The 23,634-nt window shown below is 46.8% G+C and overlaps 1 protein-coding gene across 6 annotated transcripts in view; it reads right to left on the reverse strand.

The window, feature by feature from the left end:
- LOC123757746 (N-acetylgalactosaminyltransferase 6) overlaps positions 1-23,634 on the reverse strand; it is a 151,898-nt gene that overhangs the window by 114,830 nt on the left and 13,434 nt on the right. For all 6 annotated transcript variants that reach the window (XM_045741602.2, XM_045741594.2, XM_069329515.1 and 3 more), the window contains exons 2-4: positions 23,028-23,242; positions 9,073-9,292; positions 6,449-6,615 (exon numbers count right to left, since the gene is read on the reverse strand). In XM_045741602.2, coding sequence (XP_045597558.1) covers positions 6,449-6,615; positions 9,073-9,292; positions 23,028-23,226 — 586 coding nt within the window. In that variant the 5' untranslated portion in view covers positions 23,227-23,242. The remainder of the gene's footprint in view (positions 1-6,448; positions 6,616-9,072; positions 9,293-23,027; positions 23,243-23,634) is intronic.

Below are 23,634 nucleotides of genomic sequence, written 5' to 3' on the forward strand. Positions count from 1 at the left end.
ATTGAAGGTTGTAACAGAGCCCATGAGCACCACACCAGAAATAAATTCAGTTTTGATATTCAAAGAGTACGACTTAATCAAACTAGAAATGCTCTACAAATCAAGGGACCCAGAATGTGGAATGACCTTCCCAACCATGTTAAAGACTGTACCTCTCTCAACCAGTTTAAGATAAAAACGAAGCACTACCTAATAAATTCCCTGTAACCTACTTTACCCCTCTATTGTCAACCCATGTCTGTTTTCTTAAACAACGCTGTTTGTTGACCTATTTGTATTTGTGCTGCTTTTTCAGCCATGTTTCCCCCTTTTTATCTTTATTTTCATTTCTTCTCAACACATTTTATTCTTTATACTCATTTAGTATTAATTTAACACTTTCGTGCCATTTCCACTTGGATTTACGGGTGTTTTATTTAACCGCTTGTCAGATAACGACGTAAATTTATGGTACGGTTTAAAATATTTGTAAAAAATCCAGTTTAAATCCGATTTACTTTGGGTTTGTTTCAAACTGCGCGCCATGAAATTCCCGTTCTCTCGGGTAGGCCGCAAGTCATGTCGGCCTACTGTGTCACGTGACAGGCCCATTGTTTTGTTGTCACGTGGAGCGATCGGATCTCTCTCCCCTCGGCCGCCAAACTCGCACGTTTTCAAGGATTATTACCCGTTTCTGTGTGTTTGTAACCAACTAAAATCATCAATAATGGATCCAGCACCAGGCCCAAGCGGTGTTTCGGCTACAGGAGGCTCAGATTCAAGTGGAAAAGACAGGATTACCGCCATCTATAGGAGGTTTGCTCGTGTGAGGCTCACTCCCACCAAGATTCCCAATGTCTTGGATGCCTTTGATCAAGTTGAAAACGATGGAAGTGATGCAGAAGGTGAGGATGTAGAAGAAGATTTTGAAATTGGGGGCCGTAGACCCCTTGGGGATGACTCAACAGAGGAGGAGACTGAAAGCCAAACTGAGGAAGAGGAGGAGGGGGCACCAGCACCGCCGCCTCCCACCACAAGGCGCACACGTGGTGCGTGCACTCCTAAAATCCAGCTAAGTAAACGACATCCTACTCGTCGTTTGAAAATAACCCCAGTTGTTGATAGTGGTAGTGATTCTAGCTTTGAAATATCAGGTGAGGATGAACCTAGTGACGAAGATGAGGCACCCCAGCCTCCTCGCAAACGTACGTGTCCGGTACGTACTCGCAAGCCTGGAGCCAGTGGTGGGTGGCTTGAGGACAATATTCCACCAGTGATCGATGATTTTACTGGAACCCCAGGGCTAAAGATTACAAAACCAACTAATGCACTTGGATATATTCAGTTGTTTTTTACTCGTGCGTTGATTCATTACTTGGCATATGAAACCAATCTGTACGCTTTACAAATATTCAACCTGGCTAACGAAAATGTCGATGATATCTGGAAACCGGTGAAGTTGAAAGAAATGGCCAGATTCTTAGGACTGTGTATGTTGATGGGAGTAACCAAAAACCCCACTATGCGCATGTATTGGCAGACAAATAAACCATGGCATACAAGATTCTTCAACATGTTTATGACGAGCAAAAGGTTTCAACACATAGGTCAGTTTTTTCATGCGTTCAACAGCAATGCGGTGCCAGTGAACAATACAGATAAATTGATCAAAGTGAGACCAGTGATGGACTACCTAAGACACCGTTTTCAAGAAGTTTATTACCCAATGAGAGAGTTATGTTTGGATGAAGGCACAATGGCATGGCGAGGCCAGCTGTCGTTCAAAGTGTACAATCCAAGCAAACCAGACAAATATGGCGTCAAATTTTATATGCTAGCCGAATCAACATCTGGCTACATTTATTCATTTGAGGTTTACTCTGGCATTGGTAGAATAATCATTGAAACAGTTACTGGTTTGATGCGGCCATTGTTGAACAAGGGGCACCACCTCTATATGGATAACTATTACAACTCAGTTACCCTTACAGAGAAGTTGCAAGAAGTGGGGGTCTACACGTGTGGAACAATAAGACTCTTACGTGGCGCCCCAAGAGACTTGCAACAAATAGCGAAGACTAAGATTGATGTGGATACCACAGTCTACCGCCGCAAGGACAACACCTTCATTCTGCTGTGGAAAGACAAGCGAGTTGTCTCTATGATTACCAACCTACACAATGCAGACACAAAGAAAGTTCAGAAAAGAAAACGAGTTCGCAGGCCAGATGGAACAGTAAGACTACAGCAGGTTGTGGTGAACAAACCACAAGCAATTGTTGACTACAATACGTTCATGAAGGGTGTTGACCACTTTGATCAAATGGTAAAGTATTACCATTTCGCCAGGAAATGTCACAAGTGGACCAAGAAAATAACATTTTATTTCTTGCAAATGGCATTGCAAAATGCTTATGCATTGTACAAGGCCAACACAGATGATCGAAAGAAACTAAAATAACCACCCGCACCAGCTTCACTCCACCTAGGAACATCTGTTGAGCAACTTCAGGAATCAGTACCTGAAGGAGGTGGAGTAGAGATAAAATGCTCAACTTATTTTACTACAATCGTCTTTGCTTTGGTAAGTACACATAATTGTCTTAGATTGTTTTAGTATTGTAGTCTATTTTCTTAGGAATATTTTGATACCTAAATGATAACTATAGCACGAAAACTAAAGTAAGTATACACGAAACAAGAGAAACTTTTTTTGTTGGTGTTGAGGGTGTTGCGGGTGTGAGTTGGAGGGTTAAGAGTGGGTTCCAGTTGTGTTTTCCGTCATCTCTACAGCTGTGAATTCCAAGGAATTGTATTTTATATGCCTATGTCTGTGTAGGGAATTTTATTCCGAACACTATACAAACAAAAAAAACGGTGTGAAACAAGTATAAACTTGAAAAACATGAGCAAAGTAAAAACTTTTTACGCTCACGGGTACAAACATGCGTAAGATTTTATTCGCCGCAAATTTATTTGACGCTCTACTGGCCAACTCTACCCATGTTCTTATAGAACTTTCTATTGCGAACACATTGCTATAAAAATGAAATACGTAGCTCGAGAAATAATGTCAGGACAGTGAAATAAGTATAAACTTTCAAAGCGCTGCATCACAACAGTGTCGTCGCTGCTGAAATCACGGCTAACGCTTCGCCCAGTTCCCACACTCGTGCGGGTCACCCCATACCATAATTAGACATTGATAGGCATATGTCTGGGTGGGGAATTTTATTGCGAGTTCAGTGATATCAAAATAAGCGCTGTAGGATGACTGTGAGGCTGGCAACAAACGAAAGAGTATGAACATTTACTTCCTGTTTGGGTGTCACGGCGAGTCATCTTCGTGTTTATTTACTTCGAGGTTGGATAGCAAATGCTTTGGTGACATTTTATGCATATGATCTTGTAGAGAATTTTATTGCCAACGCATTGATACCAAAATGAAAAACGTAGCTCGAGAATTGATGTTAGGATCGTGAAAAGATTACACACTTTTTGGTGTTTACGCTTGAGCGCACAGAACGCCGCGCGCACAAGGCGCTTTTTTTTTTCACGAGTGCCGCGCGCACTAAAGTGTTAAGTATTAGTCATTAAAGTTTTTCCTGCCCGAAACGCTTTGCGTAATAGTGGCTTTAGGCATTGTATGTACTAGCTCTATCTATAAATCTATCAAATTATGTAAAATCTCTTGTATGTATGTACCTTACCTGAATAAACATTTTATTTTATTTTATTTTATTTTTTATTTTATTTTTATGAGACATGGAGCCCCAGCCCCTCCCCATCCCTCCAAAGTCAGTTCTGTAGCAGATGGGAAACCCGTCACCATCAACCGACTATCCTAGTAGGGAGGGAGTCGGGGAGCTACCAGGGCTCAACTAGAAGAGGTATTTCAATTCTTTCAATGCTGGTTTTCTGAGTGAACCCCTTGTAGCTTCCTGAAGCTAACTAACTACAGAGAAGAAACCCAAGAGACTTACCATGGAGGAGGACAGACAGTAGGTACCATGGCAAAGGAGAGACAACCAGGCAAGAAATGCTGCCCAAGGCAACACAGGCATGATGAGGCCCAGGGTAACTGATCAAATACTGGGCTGCCACGACCCAGTTAAACCTCCAAAACCCCATGCCAGAATATCAGCACAGGTAATGTTGGAAAAAAACAACTGCAAGAGCAGCATATGTCCAAACATCATAGGCATGAGGGTAGATTGCAGGTGGACTAGACTTAATAATATTGCAGATGACCTGAGCAATGCGAACCATACAACATGAGACCAAGGAGAAAGGATCAACTCAAAAATTATCCAACAAGGCAGAATCGGTGGCAAAAAGATATCTGTGAAGAACTGCCACCAGATGCAACAAATGAAGTACTTCTGGCTGAAGCAACCAAACATCAGTAATCAAAAGACCCTTCAAGAAGCATGCCAACTCATTCTTCGGCAGAAAAGGACAGGGCTGCAAACAAACAAAAATGCACCAGCCAAAGGAAAAACCCACGCCTCTGCAGAAGAGCATGAAGCTTCCCCACCCAACAACTGAAGGCAAGAGGTAACAGGAACACTGCTTTGAGAAGTGAATCCTGGACCAAAGGGGGAACTCAAACCGAGAAGAGGACAGAAAAGCAAGGCCATCATTCAGAGACCAGAATGGTTCAGGAGCTTGAGCAGACTAGAAGTGAAACAAAGCACAAGACAACCTGTTGAATGGTGTCAAAGCAATACTGAATTGATGCTGAATTCAAGCAACAGAGGCTCTGCCATCACCAAACAATAAGAGGTGACAGTACTGTATGTTCATTTTTTAACTTTCCCAGTAAGAATTCATGCTTTTCTGGATGTATGGCTTATTCAGTGAGGGATGGGCTCTGTATAATCCAAATAAATGAGAGTAGACAGCATAAGGCATGTCTACTGGGGCACTGGGGAGCAATCTGAATGAAGCTGGAGCCTGGAGGAATCTGAATCCTCCCCAGGGCCTGCAACACAGCTGCAAACTTGCGCACCTTACTATGTGCCTGATGGAACAGACTCGACCAATGCCCCTGAGCAGTCTGACAAGTGCCCCAGCTGGTAAAACAATAGCCAATGAAGGGCAAATGGGGCCTGAACCCAGTGGTCACAACAGTGGCAAAATGGGTGGAACCGGAGAAACCAGTACAATGCCTGGAGCCACACCCTGACCAACAGGAAACTCATGCAAATTTCAGGCTTTCACACAGCCACTAGAGTAACTGCCAAGTCAAACAGGGTGGATCTAACACTAGATAGCCGCAGAGCTACAGACAGAGCAAGACCACTGGAGAAAGGGAAAATGAAGTCAACCGAGAATCCCAAACAAGGCCCAGCAAAGTCTGAACATAGAATGGAATCCACTGGGACTTCTGCCAGCTCACCAGGAACCTGAACCTGGCAAGGTGGTAAAGAACCAAATCCCTCACCAGCTGACACGCAGATTGAATGGGGGCAAAAAGTAGCCAGTCTTCGAGGCAGGCCAACACACGAACCCCTAATAACTGTAGCCAGACCATAACAACCCACAATAACCTGGTGAAAGCACAGGGAAACAGATTCAGGCCAAAGGGAAGAGCCTGAAGCAGCATGCTTGATGCCCCACCACAAAGCCTAACCAATCTCTGAACCTTGTATGTATAGGAACGTGTTAATAAGTGTCCTTGAAGATCCAGAGAAATCCAAGACCCAGCCTCTAAGACCTGGCACACCTTTGCAAAAGTAATCATACAGAAGGTTGGACAGGGAATGAACTTGCTCAAGCCCAAGAGATAAGAGGATGAACTGGAGAGCCACAGAGTCTCATTTCGGAACTTGGAAGAAACAGGACATCCAATGAAGAGAAGCAGTCATTTTGACTATGCCATTAGCCAAACATTCCACAATGATCTGATGGAGAAGAAGGGAAGATACCTAATCTTAAAGCCCCCTGCCACTTAAAGCCACTGAGTGCATTAAAGCACCTGGCAACATAGCCAACTAGGTACAACTGAAGCACTCAAATGCCTACCACCATGTCAAGGCAGCTGTCGTATGGTGAATATTAGAGAAAAGTGTAATTGATATACAGTATACTGCATATAGTAAGGATATGTATTCATGAAGATCAAGCCACTCTCACTCGTGTACGCAAAGATAGCTCTTAATTTTTATTTTTGCATTATAAACTTTATATTTTTAATATTTTTAACATATTTCTTTATGTATTTATAAAATGTTACAAATAAATTATGCTAAAGAACCATGTAAACATAAATTAAAATACAAAGCACCATTAGACCTTTAAAATTTTGGGGTTAAAAATAAATTGTGTAATGTGCAAAGTCTTTTTTTTTTTTAATATTGAAATCAAGTTTTGCTTGGTACCACATTTATTGAAATATCTGAGAACAGAATGTATCTTTTCAGAGCATAATACCGAGAGAAAATGCAGTTAATATTAAATTACAGACCTTTTGTGCTAGCATCATCCACAAGAATGACCTCCAGAAGGAGGGAGTCTGGCGAGCGGTTGATAGCAGAAATAGCAGTTCGTAATAAGGTTGTCCAGTGTTCATTGTGAAAAGGCACCACTACTGATGCTGTTGGAAGAGTTTCTAAATATAGCTTTTCTTTGCACCTGAAAATTTTAAAATGCATATTAAGACATGTAAATAAAAAGCAGCACTCTTTATTCATAACCTTTTATAATAAAGAGGAAAACTAACATGACTTATATACAGCAGAGTAATGTATACAGTATATACTAGTACATAAACATACATAGTATAGCTTTTTGGGACAGCTCCCTTCAGTTGCTCCTCGAGCAACCTGCCTCGATAGCTCCAAACCTAAAGTACCCCAACAAGCTATTTGAGTCCCAAGTGCCCACTAGGGTCCAGGACCAGAATCAACCCCCCCCCCACAACTCCCATCCCTAAAAAGAGGTTATGCGATTCTACAGATACAAGATACTGTACTGGTATTTGAACTAATTTAGTTAAGGAATGAGTTTTGTTGCTTTGAGTTAACTTTTTCCAAAGCAGGAACAGTATATACTTTTGAAGGGTACAGTCATCAGATGGGGGACAAACTAGATACAGTACTGGCAACAGCTGAATAATCATTTATGTCTGTCATGCATGTTCACATGTTGGCTGTAACTTTGTCTATTTCTCTTTATTAATTTTCATATAAAAATAATGCAAATTACAAATCCTTAATGGCTTACAATTACCGGGTGACTTCACACATGTTTAGACCAGCATCATCTCTTTTTACCCCCACTACCCCACTCCCAGGCTTCAGGTTAGTGGAGGTGCACGTCCACACATGCTTGACCTGATAACTTGTGGAATTCCCTCTTAAAGACTTTCTTTTATTCTGGCAATGTTTATTTTATTTGTTGGTACTGTAGACACCCACTAATCCGGAATCCGCCTATAAAATGTGTGAACCATCGCTGTACTCAAAATTAGTGTTCATGTTAGTGATTCAATTACAGTATTATGTTCATAAAACAATAAACAAATAGTTTTGCTGTTATTACACTATATACACACGTTATATATACGTATCTGCATGTTTTGTTCACCAAACTGAACCACTAAGATGGTATTGCGAGTCAAAAAGCAACGAAGAGTGGCCTTCACTCACCAGCCAGCCAGCCAGCCACTCGCCACCACTTCCTTACTCACCTCCTCACTCGCCAACATACTCCTCCAACTATACTGTTTTTGCTTTTATTCACAATACACAGACGTTAAATATAAGTATCTACATGTTTGTTCACCATAACTGTACATCTAAGCTTGTATTGCGAGTTCAAGCAGTAAGAGACGTAGCTACACACACACAGTCAGCTGGCGGCTGCTGCCATCACTGGTTCAAGGCCAGACGCACTAATATTTCTCCTCCAACAATACTGTTTGTGGTGTAAATACACTACATATACACATTATATATAAGTATCTACATGTTTTATTCACCATACCTGTACAAATAAGCTGGTATGATGCCCAAAGATCATAGTGGCCACCAGTAAACAACATGACATGTCATGCAGAGGACGCACCTCTTTCACAAAAATGGCGGCTCCCAACATATTCCTATTGCTGTTATTACACTCTATACACACGTTATATATAAGTATCTACATTTGTGTTCACCATAGTGAACCACTAAGCTGGTATGGTAAGTCCAGTCAGTAAAAGGTGGCCACACACAGTCAGAAGACGACGCTACCACACCTCTCTCCCACAGCATTACTCCTCCCATCATGGAGCACAGCGCTAAATATCACTACAATCCTGCTATTATCAGTATCCTGGTAAGTTTTATCATAGTCAAGGGTCTTCTGTAATACTATCATCGCTAAATAATAGAAGTTACATATATATTTTGACATTTTTAGGCGATGCTGTGGTCACAAGCTGAACAGCTGTGCTGTGAGCTCATGCTGTGTGCGCCAGCCTTGGTGGCTCGCTCAGTACTGACTCTCTCACACCCAGGAATCTTGGCCACGATTTTTTTTTCTAGGTGGCGTCTGCCAACTATCGGTCATGGCTGCACTATAGCTGTCCCTATCCCATGCGGGGGGTTTAAAATAAAGCACTAGACACTAAAACAGCTATTAATGTATTGCACAGTTCCAGTTTTGTTACTCAAATCATCTATATATGTATTGTGCGGTCTAAGGGTTAATTGTGGCAACACAGTCATGTATATGCTTACTCCTTTCTCACTTCCTACAATCCTTTGTCCAGTCATCAGACACACTATCTTCTGATCACCATCTCCAGCTTCTGTACTGTCACTTGGCACATTCTCTTTGTATATAAGCCTCCCAATTTTGTATTAACACATCTAAGTAGCCCCACCAATTTTCATTCACTATATGGGTATCTCCACAGTATTTACAGCTTACAGAACATAACTTTCATAGCAGTGTAATTAATTTAATACAGAATACTGTACTGGTAATGATTATTCTTTTGTCAACTACTAGTGTGATTAAAGAAAAATTTGAACTGAGAGAGATTTGACAAGGTTATATTAACACAGAATAAACAATAAAATAATACATGGGATCCCTTACTTTGGATGGCGTATGTCTTGTAAGGAGCGGTTCAGAGCAATATCATCCGACGCCCGAGCATTGAATCCATTAACTTTATACAGCTGGTCCCTCTCTTGCTGATATTTGTGTGGTAGATTATAAGCCTGGCCCTGCTCTCCAGGACCCACCTGAGCACTCTCTGCTAACAGCCGAGCATGATCATGCCAGTCCTTGTATCCTTTTGGTACTGTAAGTTCATCTGTGTCGTGAAAGAGAAACCATTAACTCTAAAGCTTCACATGTCCATTGGTAAAGCATTCACTGAAAAAATGAAATGGATAGAATACATCTGACAATCCTCCATTATGGAACAAAACTAAGCAGATGATATAAACTATTTTGAGGATTAGCAAGTTAAAGATTGTAGAAATGAAGAATAAGGATGAGAGCATGATCAAATGTGTAGAGAAGAGCAAAGATGAGAGCATGATCAAATGTGTAGAGCAAAGATGAGAGCATGATCAAATGTGTAGAGCAAAGATGAGAGCATGATCAAATGTGTAGAGCAAAGATGAGAGCATGATCAAATGTGTAGAGAAAAGATGAGAGCATGATCAAATGTGTAGAGAAAAGATGAGAGCATGATCAAATGTGTAGAGAAAAGATGAGAGCATGATCAAATGTGTAGAGAAAAGATGAGAGCATGATCAAATGTGTAGAGAAAAGATGAGAGCATTATCAAATGTGTAGAGAAGAGCAAAGATGAGAACATGATCAAATGTGTAGAGAAGAGCAAAGTTGAGAGTATGATCAAATGTGTCGAGAAGAGCAAAGTTGAGAGTATGATCAAATGTGTAGAGGCGAGTCTTACAAGTGCATCATGATACAAAGGACATTATAGGCTTTCACTATGTTTGAAATGCAACAATGATGTTTGACCAGCTCTAGTACACTAGTAATGAACAACTTTGGTTTTCTCTATCACTCAACACAAGATGATATGGAATATATCTTATATTTCTAATATTATAGTCATCCAGTTTCTTACTTATATTGGGTGAGGAGGCCTTTATCCAGAGGAGACAAGAGTAATACAGTGGTACCTTGGTGTACAACAGCCCTCCTCAATAGAGGTAAGTTATATATACTGTACTGTTCTGTGGTACAAAATGAGTGGTGTTCGGTATAAAATGTATTTTTAAGTTAATATTTTTTTGGGGGGGAGGGGGGTGAAATGGATTTATTCAATTTACATTATTTTTTATGGTAAAATTTGTTTTGGTTTACGAATTTTTGGTGTGCAATGCATCTCTGGGAATGGATTAGGATCATAAATGAAGGTATATTAGAAAATAAGATTTTCAACATACTGAAGATCCTCAAATTAACATTAATTCATTAACAGCAACATAGTAGAACACTGCCACCACTCAACACCATCACCAAGGCCACCAGATCATCTACAGTAGTACATTATCTTCAATGCTTCATAGATTGCCTTCAAAGTTCATACACTATCCAGCTACGCACACTACCATTGTGCAAAAAAACAGCGCTGAATGTAATAAAACACCAATTTCTGGGTGAAACCCAGAGGCTTCCCGGAGCTATTCAGGCTGATATGAATGAATTAGACCCCTGGCATCAGCCAAAGCGAATGGAGTTCTTAGGTCTACTGGGTACCACGAGCCAGAACCTGGCCCTCTCAGAGAGGCTTGAGGAGCCATGGTCTATAGAAACCCCAGTGAGGTTGGAAGCATTCTATGTCTGCCATCGACTGGGTCAGGCACCTAGAAAGGTAGGCCCTCCAAAACAAACCCTATCTGGTTTAAACATTGCTACTATAAGCCAAACTGTTGGACTAAACTCCCCCAAACGACAAACGAGCAAATGAGCATGACGTAACAACCATCACTGTGCCGCTGTCTGTGCAGCTCCCCCTCCTCGAGAGGAAGAAGGGGGAGCCACAGACCCCGCACCAGCTATCCACACCCACAGTTCTAAGGCTGGATGTCAAAACTCGCAAAAACTGCCGACTGGAGGGAAGAAGGGTTGCCAAGGAACCTCCGGGTCTCGCGCAGAAAATGGCATTTCATTACACTCAATGCTGGGTTTTCTGGGGGAAGCTCCTTCGGCTCCTCGGAACTACTTAAAGATAAAACAAGAGGGACTTACACGGGAGGCGTTCGCCACTTGCTCCTCAACTCGAAGTTGAGACAACTGGCTGCAACCGCCGATCCGATGACACACAAACCCGACTAGGGCCAGGAACATTGACTAAGTAGCGAGCAGCCAGAACATTGTTTGACCTCCAAAAACCAGGTGCCCGAATGCCCAAGACATGTTACCAAAGACAGCAGTCAACGCAGCAAACTTACGAATGTTATGGGCACGAGGACAGACTGCAGGCTAGCTGGACTAAATAATCCTGTGGACAACCTAGGAGACCCGAGCCTTGGAACATGGAAGAAAGGAAACCGGGTCAATCCAAAACGCATCCCCTGCCATCAAGGATGTGGCGCTCAGGGAATGGTGAAGGGCCGCAACTGGACAACACATGATGCACCCCCGGATGAACCAATCAAGCAACAACAACCCAAGGACCCCTCTGGAAAGCAGCAGATTCATTGTTTGCCAGAAAAGTAGGAGATGGCTGCAAATGAACAAACCCACCACTAGGACCGAAAGAGCAGAAACCCCAGCGCCGGAGGAGAGCATTAAACTCCCCAACCTGACCCACAGAAGTCAAAACATACAGGAAAAAGAGCCTTCGCAAAATAACCCTGAACCGAAGGGGCCACAACAAACTGAGGAGGAGAGATAAAATTGAGCACCCAGCCGAACGATCAGAACGGCTCAGCCGGCGCATGAACAGGCCGGAGGTGAAACAATGCATGAGACAGCTTGCGGAATGGAACAGAAGTAACATTCACCCCAAATGCAAGCTGAAGCAACTCCACCAGTGCCGCACGATACAAAGCGCCAGTATTCGGCATAAGATGACGGCCCTGAAGCAACCACAAAAGGAACGACAAGACAACCTGATCTGAAACAGAAGAAAACCTACTGAGGGACAAGAAATAACAGGAGGACTGCCAGAAAACTTCATACTGCCGCTGAGACAAAGCACGCAGGTGGGACACCGTCAATGAAGCCACCTGATCACCATACAATTGGCGATAGACGCACGTCAGAAAGACCAGACGCAAAGACTCGAGGAGAAGATCAAACCAGCTACATAACGGATTGGCCCGATCTACTGAAAGAGGTGGAGCCGCAGGAAGACTCCTGGGTTCGGACACAGAGCAAGAAGTGCCTGAAACCAAGGCTGGGCCGGCCACCAAGGGGCCAACAGGACTACTCTCTTTCCAAGTAAGCTAGGACTTGGAGCAATAGCAAAACGGGGGGGGGGGGGGGGGGGGGGGGGATAAAGGTACGGGTAACCCCACCATGATCAGTCATGCCTGAAGGCATCAACCCTGACAGCCTCGCAGTCGGGGAAGGGCGCCACATAATTCGGGAGACGCCTCGACCACAAGGTCAAAATTGTTGCCGGGCCTGCAACAACAAAACCCGTGAAGAGGGCACTAACACTCAACCTGGGTCAAAGAGGACCCATGGCCCCCACTTCGACTCCTCCCCAGCCCCGGGATCCCCCATGTCAGGACCCAGGGCAGAGCAGTCCTCCATACCCTCTACCCCTGAAGAACAGGCAGAGTCCAGGAGAAAGGTCGAAAAGAAGGGGGCATGCTGATGGGACCCAGAAGCCTCGGCAGGAGGAACCAGCTCGAATGCCTCCATCCCCAACCTAAATGACGTAGCCCCCAAAGCTGCCCGAGTCTCATTACCAACTAAACCCTGCCCGGATTTCGAAGCCCTCAGATGTTTGGGAGCCAGATGCAGGAAGGAGGGGGAGCAGGATGAACAACAGGGAAAGGACAAGGAAGTGTGGACTGAACCAAAGTCGAAGCAACTATCGCCCCCAGGTCCGGGTCCCTATAACCAAAGCCGAGCAGCCGTGGGGCATCCGGATGGGAAACCAACCTAGCGAGTTGCAGCAATCTGAACCTAACATGCAACGCGGATGCTGCCTGTACCCTAACAGCAATGTCATCAGAATAGTACTGGAGAACAATCAGAGAACACGACTTGCAAGTCTCCGGGTCAAAGGTGTCGTTGACCCATCAGGCAGCAAAACTGAGGCAAAGGAGAGGACTGTCACCCTGAGACAAGGGCACACAGCAACCTTCGAAGCCGCACAAGGCAGGCTGGAACTTGGAAGACACATCTATAGGTCCACCGAGCCCCGATAAGGTTTTCCAGGGCCCATAGGCTGACTGCTACGGGAAGCCCAGACAAGGTGTTGCTTGTTGGTTAAGACCCAAAGCTAACAAGGGGGATATCAAAACACAAACTCGTGTGATGTGTACAATCACGGAGACCTAGCAGAGGGCCACCAAAACAATGGAAGTGGAACACCAGGCAGACCCCCACCAAGCAAGAAAACAAAAAACAAAAGAAACACCCTGCAAACGTACAATGTCCCCAGAGGAAACAGGGAACTGGCCACCACATAGGTAGGCAGGATGCACAAAACCTTGACACCCCAACCAACATGATACCACCACCTACCCAAGGCCAAACAAGGACCACGAAACCCCAGCTGGCCCCATGGGCGGGGTAAATGCCGAGCAGCAAAAACCCCTTCGGAAGGGATGTTATGGAAGGGAACCATAACATGCAAGGGCAGTACTCACAGGACACATAGGGAAGAATACCCCTAAGCACATGCAGCCCCGGCACTGATGAGGACACCTGGTCACCACACACAACAACACTGCAGATGTTGCCACGAAGGCTAATGCACAGGATGCACAAAACCTTGACACCCCAACCAACATGATACCACCTCCTACCCAAGGCCAAACAAGGACCACGAAACCCCAGCTGGCCCCATGGGCGGGGTAAATGCCGAGCAGCAAAAACCCCTTCGGAAGGGATGTTATGGAAGGGAACCATAACATGCACGGGCAGTACTCACAGGGCACATAGGGAAGAATACCCCTAAGCACATGCAGCCCCGGCACTGATGAGGACACCTGGCCACCACACACAACAACACTGCAGAGGTCGCCACGAAGGCAAAACACCGCCTATGGAAACCGAGGCCAGAGAAGACGTCTGCCTCGGACCACATTAGCTAATGAACTGGAGTGCTGGATATCTGGCACAGGGAGGTTTGGGGCTCCCTCCTTCCCCTCTTGGGGAGGGGAGGGCTGTGCGGACGAGCGGCGCAGCAGTGGAGTGTGACGTTTGCTTGTTTCCTCGGGATTGGAGGGAGTTCTACCTCTCATTTCATTTTTGTTGTTGCACTTTTCCTACTATATGGGGGTTTGTTTTGTTATGCCTACCTTTCTGGGGTACCTAACCACGGTGAATGGCAGATATGGAAATCCCCCAACCACGGGGGGGGGGGTCCAGGGTCATTGCACCCTGCAACCTCTCTGAGAAGGCCAGGTTCTGGTTCGTGGTCCCCGGTAGGTCGAACTCCTTAGACTAATGCTACGGTCTAATATCACACATTAGCCCAATAGCTCCAGGGAGCCGAAGGAGCTCCCTCACAGAAAAGGGGCATATGCTCCGCCACCAGGACCAGTCCAGTTGAAAGGCATTCACTGTGAAAGCCTTGGGGAGCCAAAACATCTTGCAAATCCAAAGAAAGGACACATCATTGACAGCCCACTACATGGAGATGTAGTGGACTGGGTCTTGCCCTGAAAATAAGACAACCATCCGCTAGCATGATTGACATACCCCACATATACACGCTGTAGAGAACCAAATCCCAAGATGCCAAGCTACACAGTGTCCTGCTCCACAGGGGAATGAACCAAAGAGACTCCCATCCCCTTTGTTCAGGCAATGAACCACCAAGGAATATTTGGAGTGGAGCACGAACACCGAGCCTAGAGGAAGCCAAATCCTCCTAAAGGCATACTACACAGCTGCAAACTCACGCACCATGCTGTGCACCGAACAGAACAAACCCAACCACCGACTCTGGGTGGCTTGGCGAGTACTGCTCATGAGGCTCCATCCTAGAGAAGAAGCATCCATAAATATGTCGCGCGACAAGGAAGAATCGTGCCACAGAACCAAACTTCAAAAACCCCAAAGGAAAAGGGTGGCTCTTGCTTTCGCGAAGCAAGAGCCAACCAAATGCAGGAGAGGTCCGAACCGCTGGTTCTAGGAGTGGCAGAATGGGTGGAACTGGAGAAACGGGAACAACACACAGAGCCAAACCCTACCTAAGAGGAAGACCAGACAGGCAAAATTCAGGTTCCCGCACAACCACTCGACCACCTGGCAAGTCACCAAGGGCCAATCAAACGCCAGATGGTGATGAAGCTGCAGGCAGAGCAAAGCCATCAGAGGCAGGGAAAGACACACTGACAGAGTGACTCATTTGGATAACAGTATGCATCCTTGAGGTTTAGGAACACTATCCAATAGCAGGTGAACCTGTGCCAAAGTGGTCATGCAGAAGGCTGGGCAGGGGATAAAGGCAATCAGACCTGAGTAATCAAGGATTTACTGGAGGTCTGCTGATGGATGATGAGTGGCTTGTTTGTTTTCTTTTGAGGGGAGTTCTTTGGCCCTGTTTGGACGTAGGTTGCAATTTTCACCAACCCTTTGTATTAGTTCGCCTATCTTTCTGGGTACTTTCCCCGGTCAATGGCAGACATGACATACTTTAAATGTAGAGTGCTCATATTAGTACAACCCTAAGAAGGGTTCTAGTAGGGTTGTTCTAGAACCCTAGAACAACTAGGGTTCTAGTACAATCTTAGAAGGTTGTAACACCAAACCAGAAACAAATACCTATTTGATATTCCAGGACTTAATCAAACTAGAAATACTCTACAAATCAAGGTACCCAGAATGTGGAATGACCTTCACAATCATGTCAACGGCTGTACCTCTCTCAACCAGTTCAAGATAAAAATTAAGTACTACCTAATTAACTCCATGTAACCTTTCTTGCAGTGAGAAAATATGAGCAAACATAAAGTAACTTCAAGTAACCTTCCTTACCCCCAAAATGCCAACCCATGTCTTGCTATTTTAAACAATGTTTGTTGACCAACTTGTACAATTGCTGATTTCAGCCATGTTCCCCTCCCCCCTTATTTTTATTATTTCTTTTTTTCAACACAATTTATACTTTAATCTCAATTACTATTAAGTTTTAATCTAAGTGTCTTTTTTTTTTCCTCCCACACCTTGCCCGAAACGCTATGCGTATTAGTGGCTTTAGGTATTTTATGTACTAGCTCTATCTATAAATCCAACAATATGTTCGTAACTCTTCATCAATGTGTGTACTTTTACCTGAATCAAAAACCAGTGTTGAATGTAATGAAACGCCATTTTCTGGGTGAGACCCGGAGGCTCCCCGGAGCTTTACCAGGCTGATATGCTAATGTCAGACTTTGGCATCAGTCATGTGTATGGAGTTCTAGGGCCTACCGGGGACCACGGCCAGAACCTGGCCCCCTCAGAGAGGCAAGGGGAGCAATGGCCTATAGAAACCCCCGTGTGGTTGGAAGCATTCTATGTCTGCCATCGACCGGGTCAAGCATCCAGAAAGGTAAGCATTCCAAAACAAACCCCTATTCTGGTGAAAATTGCTACCTAAAGCCGAAATAGTGGATAGAACTCCAACAGAAAACAAGCAAACTAGTATGACGTCATACGTCACCGCGCCGCTGTCTGCGCAGCTCCCCCCTCTCCGGGAGGGTGAAGCGGGAGCCCCAGACCTCCCACGCCGGCTATCCACCCATCAGTTCTGAGGCTGGATGTCAAAACACGCAAAAAAACGCCGACCGGAGGGAGGGAGGGTTGCCGGGGAGCCTCCGGGTCTCACCCAGAAAATGGCGTTTCATACATTCAACTCTGGTTTTCTGGGGGGAGTCCCGTCGGCTCGCCGGAGCTAACTACCCACAGAGGAAGGTCAAAGGTACGGAACCAGGAGGCGGACACCACGCACCCTCCACGGAAGTGAGACAACTGGCAGCAAATGCCAACCCAAGGCGCCACAGCCCCAAAAAGTCCCGGGAACATTATGAGAACAACGAGCAGCAAGGCCCCGTACGAACACCAAAGATCCATGCCCGAAAGACCGCAAGGACACGTCGCCCAGATGGCAGCGAGAGCAGCGAAGCCACGAACGCCACGGACATGAGGGAAGAACACAGGCAGCTTAGCCGCAAGAACACGGCTGACAACCCGGGGCACCATCACCCGCAAACCGCGAAGAACAGAACCAGATCAACGCAAAATGTGCTCCGGACACAGACGCCGTGGCACGCAAACAACAGTGGAGGGCCGCCACTGAACACAAAACATGACACCCCCGGCCCGACCAACGAAGCCCCAACAAACCATGGACCCCTCCAGAACGCAGCAGTCCCACCCCGCGCCAGAAAAGATGGAGACTGCTGCCACCGAACAACCAAAACACTAAAACCGAAGGAGCAAGAAAACTCAGCGACCCGACCCCCAGAGGCAAATGCCAAAAGGAAAAAAAAAAAGAGCCGACGAAAAAACAAACCGGAACCAAAGGGGCACTACCAACCGAGGAGAAGACAGGGCATGCTGACCAGAGACCAGGATGGTGCTAGCAGCGCACGAACAGGCCGGAGGTGAAACAACGCACGAGACAACTTACTAACGGTGCAGAAGCAACACCAAGACCGATAGCAAAGCCGAAGCGGCTCCGCCAGCGCCGCACGAAAAGAGGCGACAGTATGTGGCAAGACGACGGCCCCCAACCCCCACCAGAAAACCAAGCCGACGCTAACAAGAGTAACCACCTAAGAAGGGACAGGAAAAGGAAGGACCGCCAAAATACCCTATACTGCCGCCAATAGAAGTACGCAGGTGGGACACCTACCACGAAGCCACCCGACCACCAACCGGAGGCAAGACCACGAGGCAGAACGTAAGCAGCCCTGACAAGGCCCCTCCGAGCCCAAGAAAAGGCAGAGCCGCGGGAAGATCTCGGGCGCGACCACCGAAACCCAGGCGGCACAAGGAGATGGAATGTCTGCCGAACAGAAAAACTCCCCAAAGCAAGCAAGCCCGCCAGGAGTTCAGAAACGACGGGTCCGATGCGAGACATCGCAAGACCCCGAAAAACCAACCGGCAGGGCAAGCTAGGAAACCAAAGAAGGCGGAAGGGTCGCCACCAGAAACAGTACCCGAACCAAGGGGTACGAGCAACTGCAACAGACTGAGACAAAGAAGCACACCACAGGACACAGGCTGAAAAACGCCCAAGAAGCCAAGGAACACACGCAGAACACCCCTGTGGCAGAGGAGGAAACAAGAGAACGCACAAGGAAATGAAGCGGTGGAAACCGACTACGCCCCCCAACATAGCAGCAAGTGCAGGCAAAACCGACCAAAGGAGATGCCAGGAAAACAACTGGGGAGAGGCAGGATGAAAGAGCAGAAGCACAAAAACCCCAGGAAAACAACCAGGGGTGGACAATCAGGCAGGGACAGAAAAACCCCACGCACACAAGAGGGCCAAACCAGGGACCAGAAGACCACAAAAAACAACAAGCAAACCCCCATACGCAAACACTAGGCACAAAACAGCAGCAAAGTGCCACACCACAACCGGACACAGGAACAAGGACACGCCACTGCGAAACACGGTACCAATGCACACGTGCAGTAGCAGCAACAGGCACCACCACAACATGCAACATGTAAATAGCAACTCGCTTCTGCAAAGGCAGAGAACGGAACGGGCAGACCCCAGACAGGGCCAACGGAGACACGACAGAACCCAGCAGGCCCAGAAACCTGCACACCAGGCGACCGACGGCGGTGAAACCCCCTCGATACCTGCCGAATGGGGTACTGGGAGCTCATTTACACCCCAAGCCCGGCCCGAGACCAGGCTAGACCGGCCAGAGGGTGGCCCACCAGGCAGCTGCTTGGAGCGGCCCGCAGGCCCACATACCCCCCACAACCAGGATGGGGCTCGCAAGTAGGTCGTGTAACAACCGTAGACCTCTGATGGTTATACAGTGTTCCCCAATTGTGCCTATAACACCACTGCACTCCACTGGTACTAACCCGCAAGTTCTACCAGATAGGCGGGGCCCAAGAGCCAGAGCTCAAACCCTGTAAGCACAGCCAGGAGCCTTACCAGGTGAGTACAGAACCGACACCACAACCCCCACACCTCATAACACGAAAAAGGTGGGTCCTCTGAATGACTCTAGCATGGGTTGGACATGCACATAAGTGGGACAGGAAGGGTTGAAAAAGGGACAGTCACTGGTGTGCGAACGGTCTCAATCGTACAAAAATGTACCTAAATAAAGACAGGTACTGTATATAAACAACACCACATCCAGTGCCCGGCCAAAAGATGCCAGACCACAGAAACTCACCTGGCGAACGGTGGCACGAACGTAACACGACTCGACCGTGCCCAGAAGAACCTGGGAGCACCGCCAGGTGAAAACGCCAGAGCCGGACCTGGCCGGACCCGCAGGAGAGCAGGGTAGAGGCGAAGGAGGCGGCCCACACCCATGACACAGGGGAAACCTCGGCGTCCTCCCCACAACTGGAAACCAGGACATCCCCGGAGCGAAGGGGCACATACCGCAGCAAGGGAGAAGAGCGAGAGGCAAAGCACTTGAGCAAAAAAGGCGCAAAACACCAGCACTGAAACACACCGCCCAGATCAAAACAAACTCCACGGCGCATGCGCATGACACGCTGGCCGAACCGCACAACCCTCTCTGCGGAAAGGCGCCAACCAGGACTACTGCACTAGAAAAGTAGCCAAAAGAGGAAGCAGGAACAATAAAACCGGCCAACGAAGCGAAGACAGAGCCCAAAAAGGTACCCAACCGGGCCACAAGCTGTCCAACAAGGCTACAAGTAGCCCAACCGGCTCAAAGGCCAAGGAACCGAGCTTGGGGAGGGGCCGACGCCCAACAGCATGTACGGCGAGTGGGGAGGATAGACCCCACTCCACGTAACCACAAGCCCTGCCTAAAGGGGGATAAAAAAAAAACCACGGGGTCCTACGGGGCCAAGGGCCCCCCAAGTCAGCCCCTCCCCAGCCCCAGGAACCTACACAATAGGCCCCGGGGCCGAGCCGTCCCCCCCAAAGCCCTGGCCGTACCAGAAAACCGGGGCAGCCACGAAAACACTAAGGAAGGGAGCCCACTGGCAGACTCATACAACATGACTGGAGGAACAGGCTCAAATGCCCCCATCACTACCCCAGAAGGGGAATTCCCCGAGACTGCCCGAGTCTCAACACCATCAAACCCCGCCCCGATCCTACAGACGGTAAGGAACCGGATGCAGGCAGGAAGGGGGATCCAGGGGAAAGACAAGGCGTGAAAAGAACCGAAGCAACCAACATCCCCAAGTCCCAACACGAACCAAAACGGGGCAGCCCCGGGGCTCCCGGGGAGTAAACCACGAGAGCATTGCCACCACCAAGGCTCAAAGTGCAACGCCCCTGCTGCTCGCACCCGCTGAGTCAGCACAACTGGATAACCGAGCCACAACGAGCAACCAATCTCGCAGGACTCTGGGTCGAAGGTGTCACCGACCCCACAGGCAGCAGACGGAGGCAAAACAGAATCACCCAAAGACAAAGGGTGAGAGCAACCCTCAAACTCGCTGGAAGCGAGGGGGGACTCTGGGGTCACATCCATCGACCCACATGCTCCCAGGGGTTTCCCAGGGTCCCGAGCGTTTACTATAAGAGGACTCGCGCTCAGGTAATCCCAGGCAGGGTACTGCAAACCGGCGCCCAAAGCTACCAAACAACTTTCTAAGAGCTGAACTCCCGGGACGTGTACACTCACGGGGACCTAGCAGGGGGTACCACCAAAAAATACTCAGAACACAAGGGACACAAGGGGCAAGAACAAAGGCAGACCCCCCCCCCCCCCCCCCACCAGGTAGCTAAACAAAAAGAAAAAGAAAATCCCGCAAGAGGACAGCGTACCCAAGTGGAACAGAGTCGGCCGCCATGACGCAGGGAACTGTAAAGACAAGCTGCACAGTACCCTGCGCCCCACCAGTGCAAAACTGCCCCTTACTCTAAGGCGAACAAGGGAGACAGAACACCCGAGCACACAGAGAGCGGCCGAAAACCAAGCAGTAAACGGCCTAACAGGGGCAGGACCCAAGGAACTTGTGGAAGGTGGCCCCAAGCCCCAAGGGCAGTACTTACAGGGCACCTAGGGAAGGGAACCCTAGGCACATGCAGCCCGAGTACTGGAGAACCACTCCCGGCTCACGCACCACCTAGAAAACAGACACCACACTCTAGGTACAGTGCTGAAACAACCACTGGAGCCGGAGCACATAACCGATGCCTATAGCATCAGCCGAAGAATTGATGGGTGGATAGCCGGCGTGGGAGGTCTGGGGCTCCCCCTTCCCCCTCCCGGGGAGGGGTGAGCTGCGCAGACAGTGGGGGTAGTGACGTGTGATGTCATACTAGTTTGCTTGTTTTCTGTTGAGGAGTTCTATCCACTAGTTCGGCTTTAGGTAGCAATTTTCACCAGAATAGGGGTTTGTTTTGGAATGCTTACCTTTCTGGATGCTTGACCCCAGTCGATGGCAGACATAGAATGCTTCCAACCACACGGGGGTTTCTATAGGCCATTGCTCCCCTTGCCTCTCTGAGGGTGGCCAGGTTCTGGCCATGGTCCCCGGTAGGCCCTAGAACTCCATACACATGACTGATGCCAAAGTCTGACATTAGCATATCAGCCTGGTAAAGCTCCGGGGAGCCGACGGGGCTTCCCCCAGAAGAATTAGTATTTGAATTTGAATATGGCCATTGCTCGCTGCACCTCTGAGGGAACCAGGTTCGGTTCATGGTCTCCGGTAGGCACAGAACTCTAGGAACTGATGACACCAAACTAATATGGTACATATCAGTTTGGATGGCTTCAGGAAGCCGACGGGGCTCCCCACAGAAAAAAAAAATTAAAAGAGGTTGGTAGTACCATATGGACTTAAGAGTTAGAAGGAAGAAAATGGGCTAGGGGTTAGCATCATACTGAGCTTAATGCTTGAAGCATATAAAACCAGGATACTGTATCAGAAGCTGCATATGCTCAATGTGAAAATAAAATTATGACCTTCAAGAATCTAAACAGGGAGCCAAAGTCAAAATATTATTCACAATGTACATGTGAGACCAATATTAGAGGGTTTGTCACCAAGCAAGTTCCAGATAAGATCCTGGAATATGAAGACAGGCTGAACCTGCCAACACTGGAGTAACAATTATATAGAAGGGGGGCCCAACTGGAAGCCAAATACCTAAAAAAGCAAGAGATGCAAGGGAAATGTGGGAGTGAACACACTAAGGAAAGTAGCAGCAGAGGCCAGCACCATACATGAGGTCAAATGCAAATGTAGTAGGATACAACCCATAGGCCTAGGATTGCATCATACTAACTTGTCAAGGGTTATAAGACAGGGCTCCAGGAGTTCGGGCTGAATCCTTGTAAACACATTTAGGCGTGTGCGGTTAGGCAAGTTCTTAGAATTCAATGAATACAAATCCCAAGTACTATAATGGAAATACTGTAGAGGACACAACAGGCCGAGTGAAAAATATAAATTGCCAAAATTTTATGGAAACCAGATAAAGAAAATTTTTGAGAGGTAATTATAATCGCAGATTCATCCAAAAGTTTTATAAATACCATCAAGAAAATCTTATATGTACAATGTTGACAAATTTCAAAAGAGCCTTTTGTGTAAATGGTTGAAAAAGTTACGAAACTTATTCACCAGATGAGTTCTGGGACCTAGAAGCTGGATCTTGATCACTGCAACTGAAATTAAATTAGTCCACACACCATTAAGGTTAATCACAAACTCAACAAAATTAAAAAATTCATCTTTACTTTGAGTATACTTACTAAGTACTTTCGGCTGTTCAGCTGGTATAATCTTTTTATGTTCAGAAGCTTGAGCCAGAGGCCCCACTTCTCGAGCCAGAACATCCAAATCTTTAGCATCGTGAAGAGCCTGACGCACAGTGAAGTATGTCCCCGCTAAGAATACCAACAATATCAAGCTGATCTTTATCCACCACAGCAGATTGCGTCGAAGCCTCATTCTTGTAACATTCACTCTTCAAAGGGAAACAAATGTCAGAGGTGTTTTTGAGGTTGGATTAAACATTCTGTATATTGCCAAGGATCAACAAAAAGTACAGTGCAACCTTCAAAATCTTGACATACATTCTGGATTAAGATAAATCCAGAAATTAGAACATTTTGCTTCTTTATTATTTATCACCAAATTTAACCATTTAAACAAATCCACAAGGGCTGTGACGAGGATTCGAACCTACGTCCGAGATCATACCAGACGCTGCCTTAATCAACTGAGCTACGACATAGTAAAAAGAGTTGAAACCAGAAGTTCTACTGGACTTACTTGGATCTTGCAGCCTCTCCAAGATACAAACCAGGGTTTTACACAACTCCTCCCATGCACTCGAGCTATGTCAATAGGCCATTC

Source organism: Procambarus clarkii, chromosome 22 (assembly GCF_040958095.1).
Source record: "Procambarus clarkii isolate CNS0578487 chromosome 22, FALCON_Pclarkii_2.0, whole genome shotgun sequence".
Lineage (NCBI taxonomy): Eukaryota > Metazoa > Arthropoda > Malacostraca > Decapoda > Cambaridae > Procambarus > Procambarus clarkii.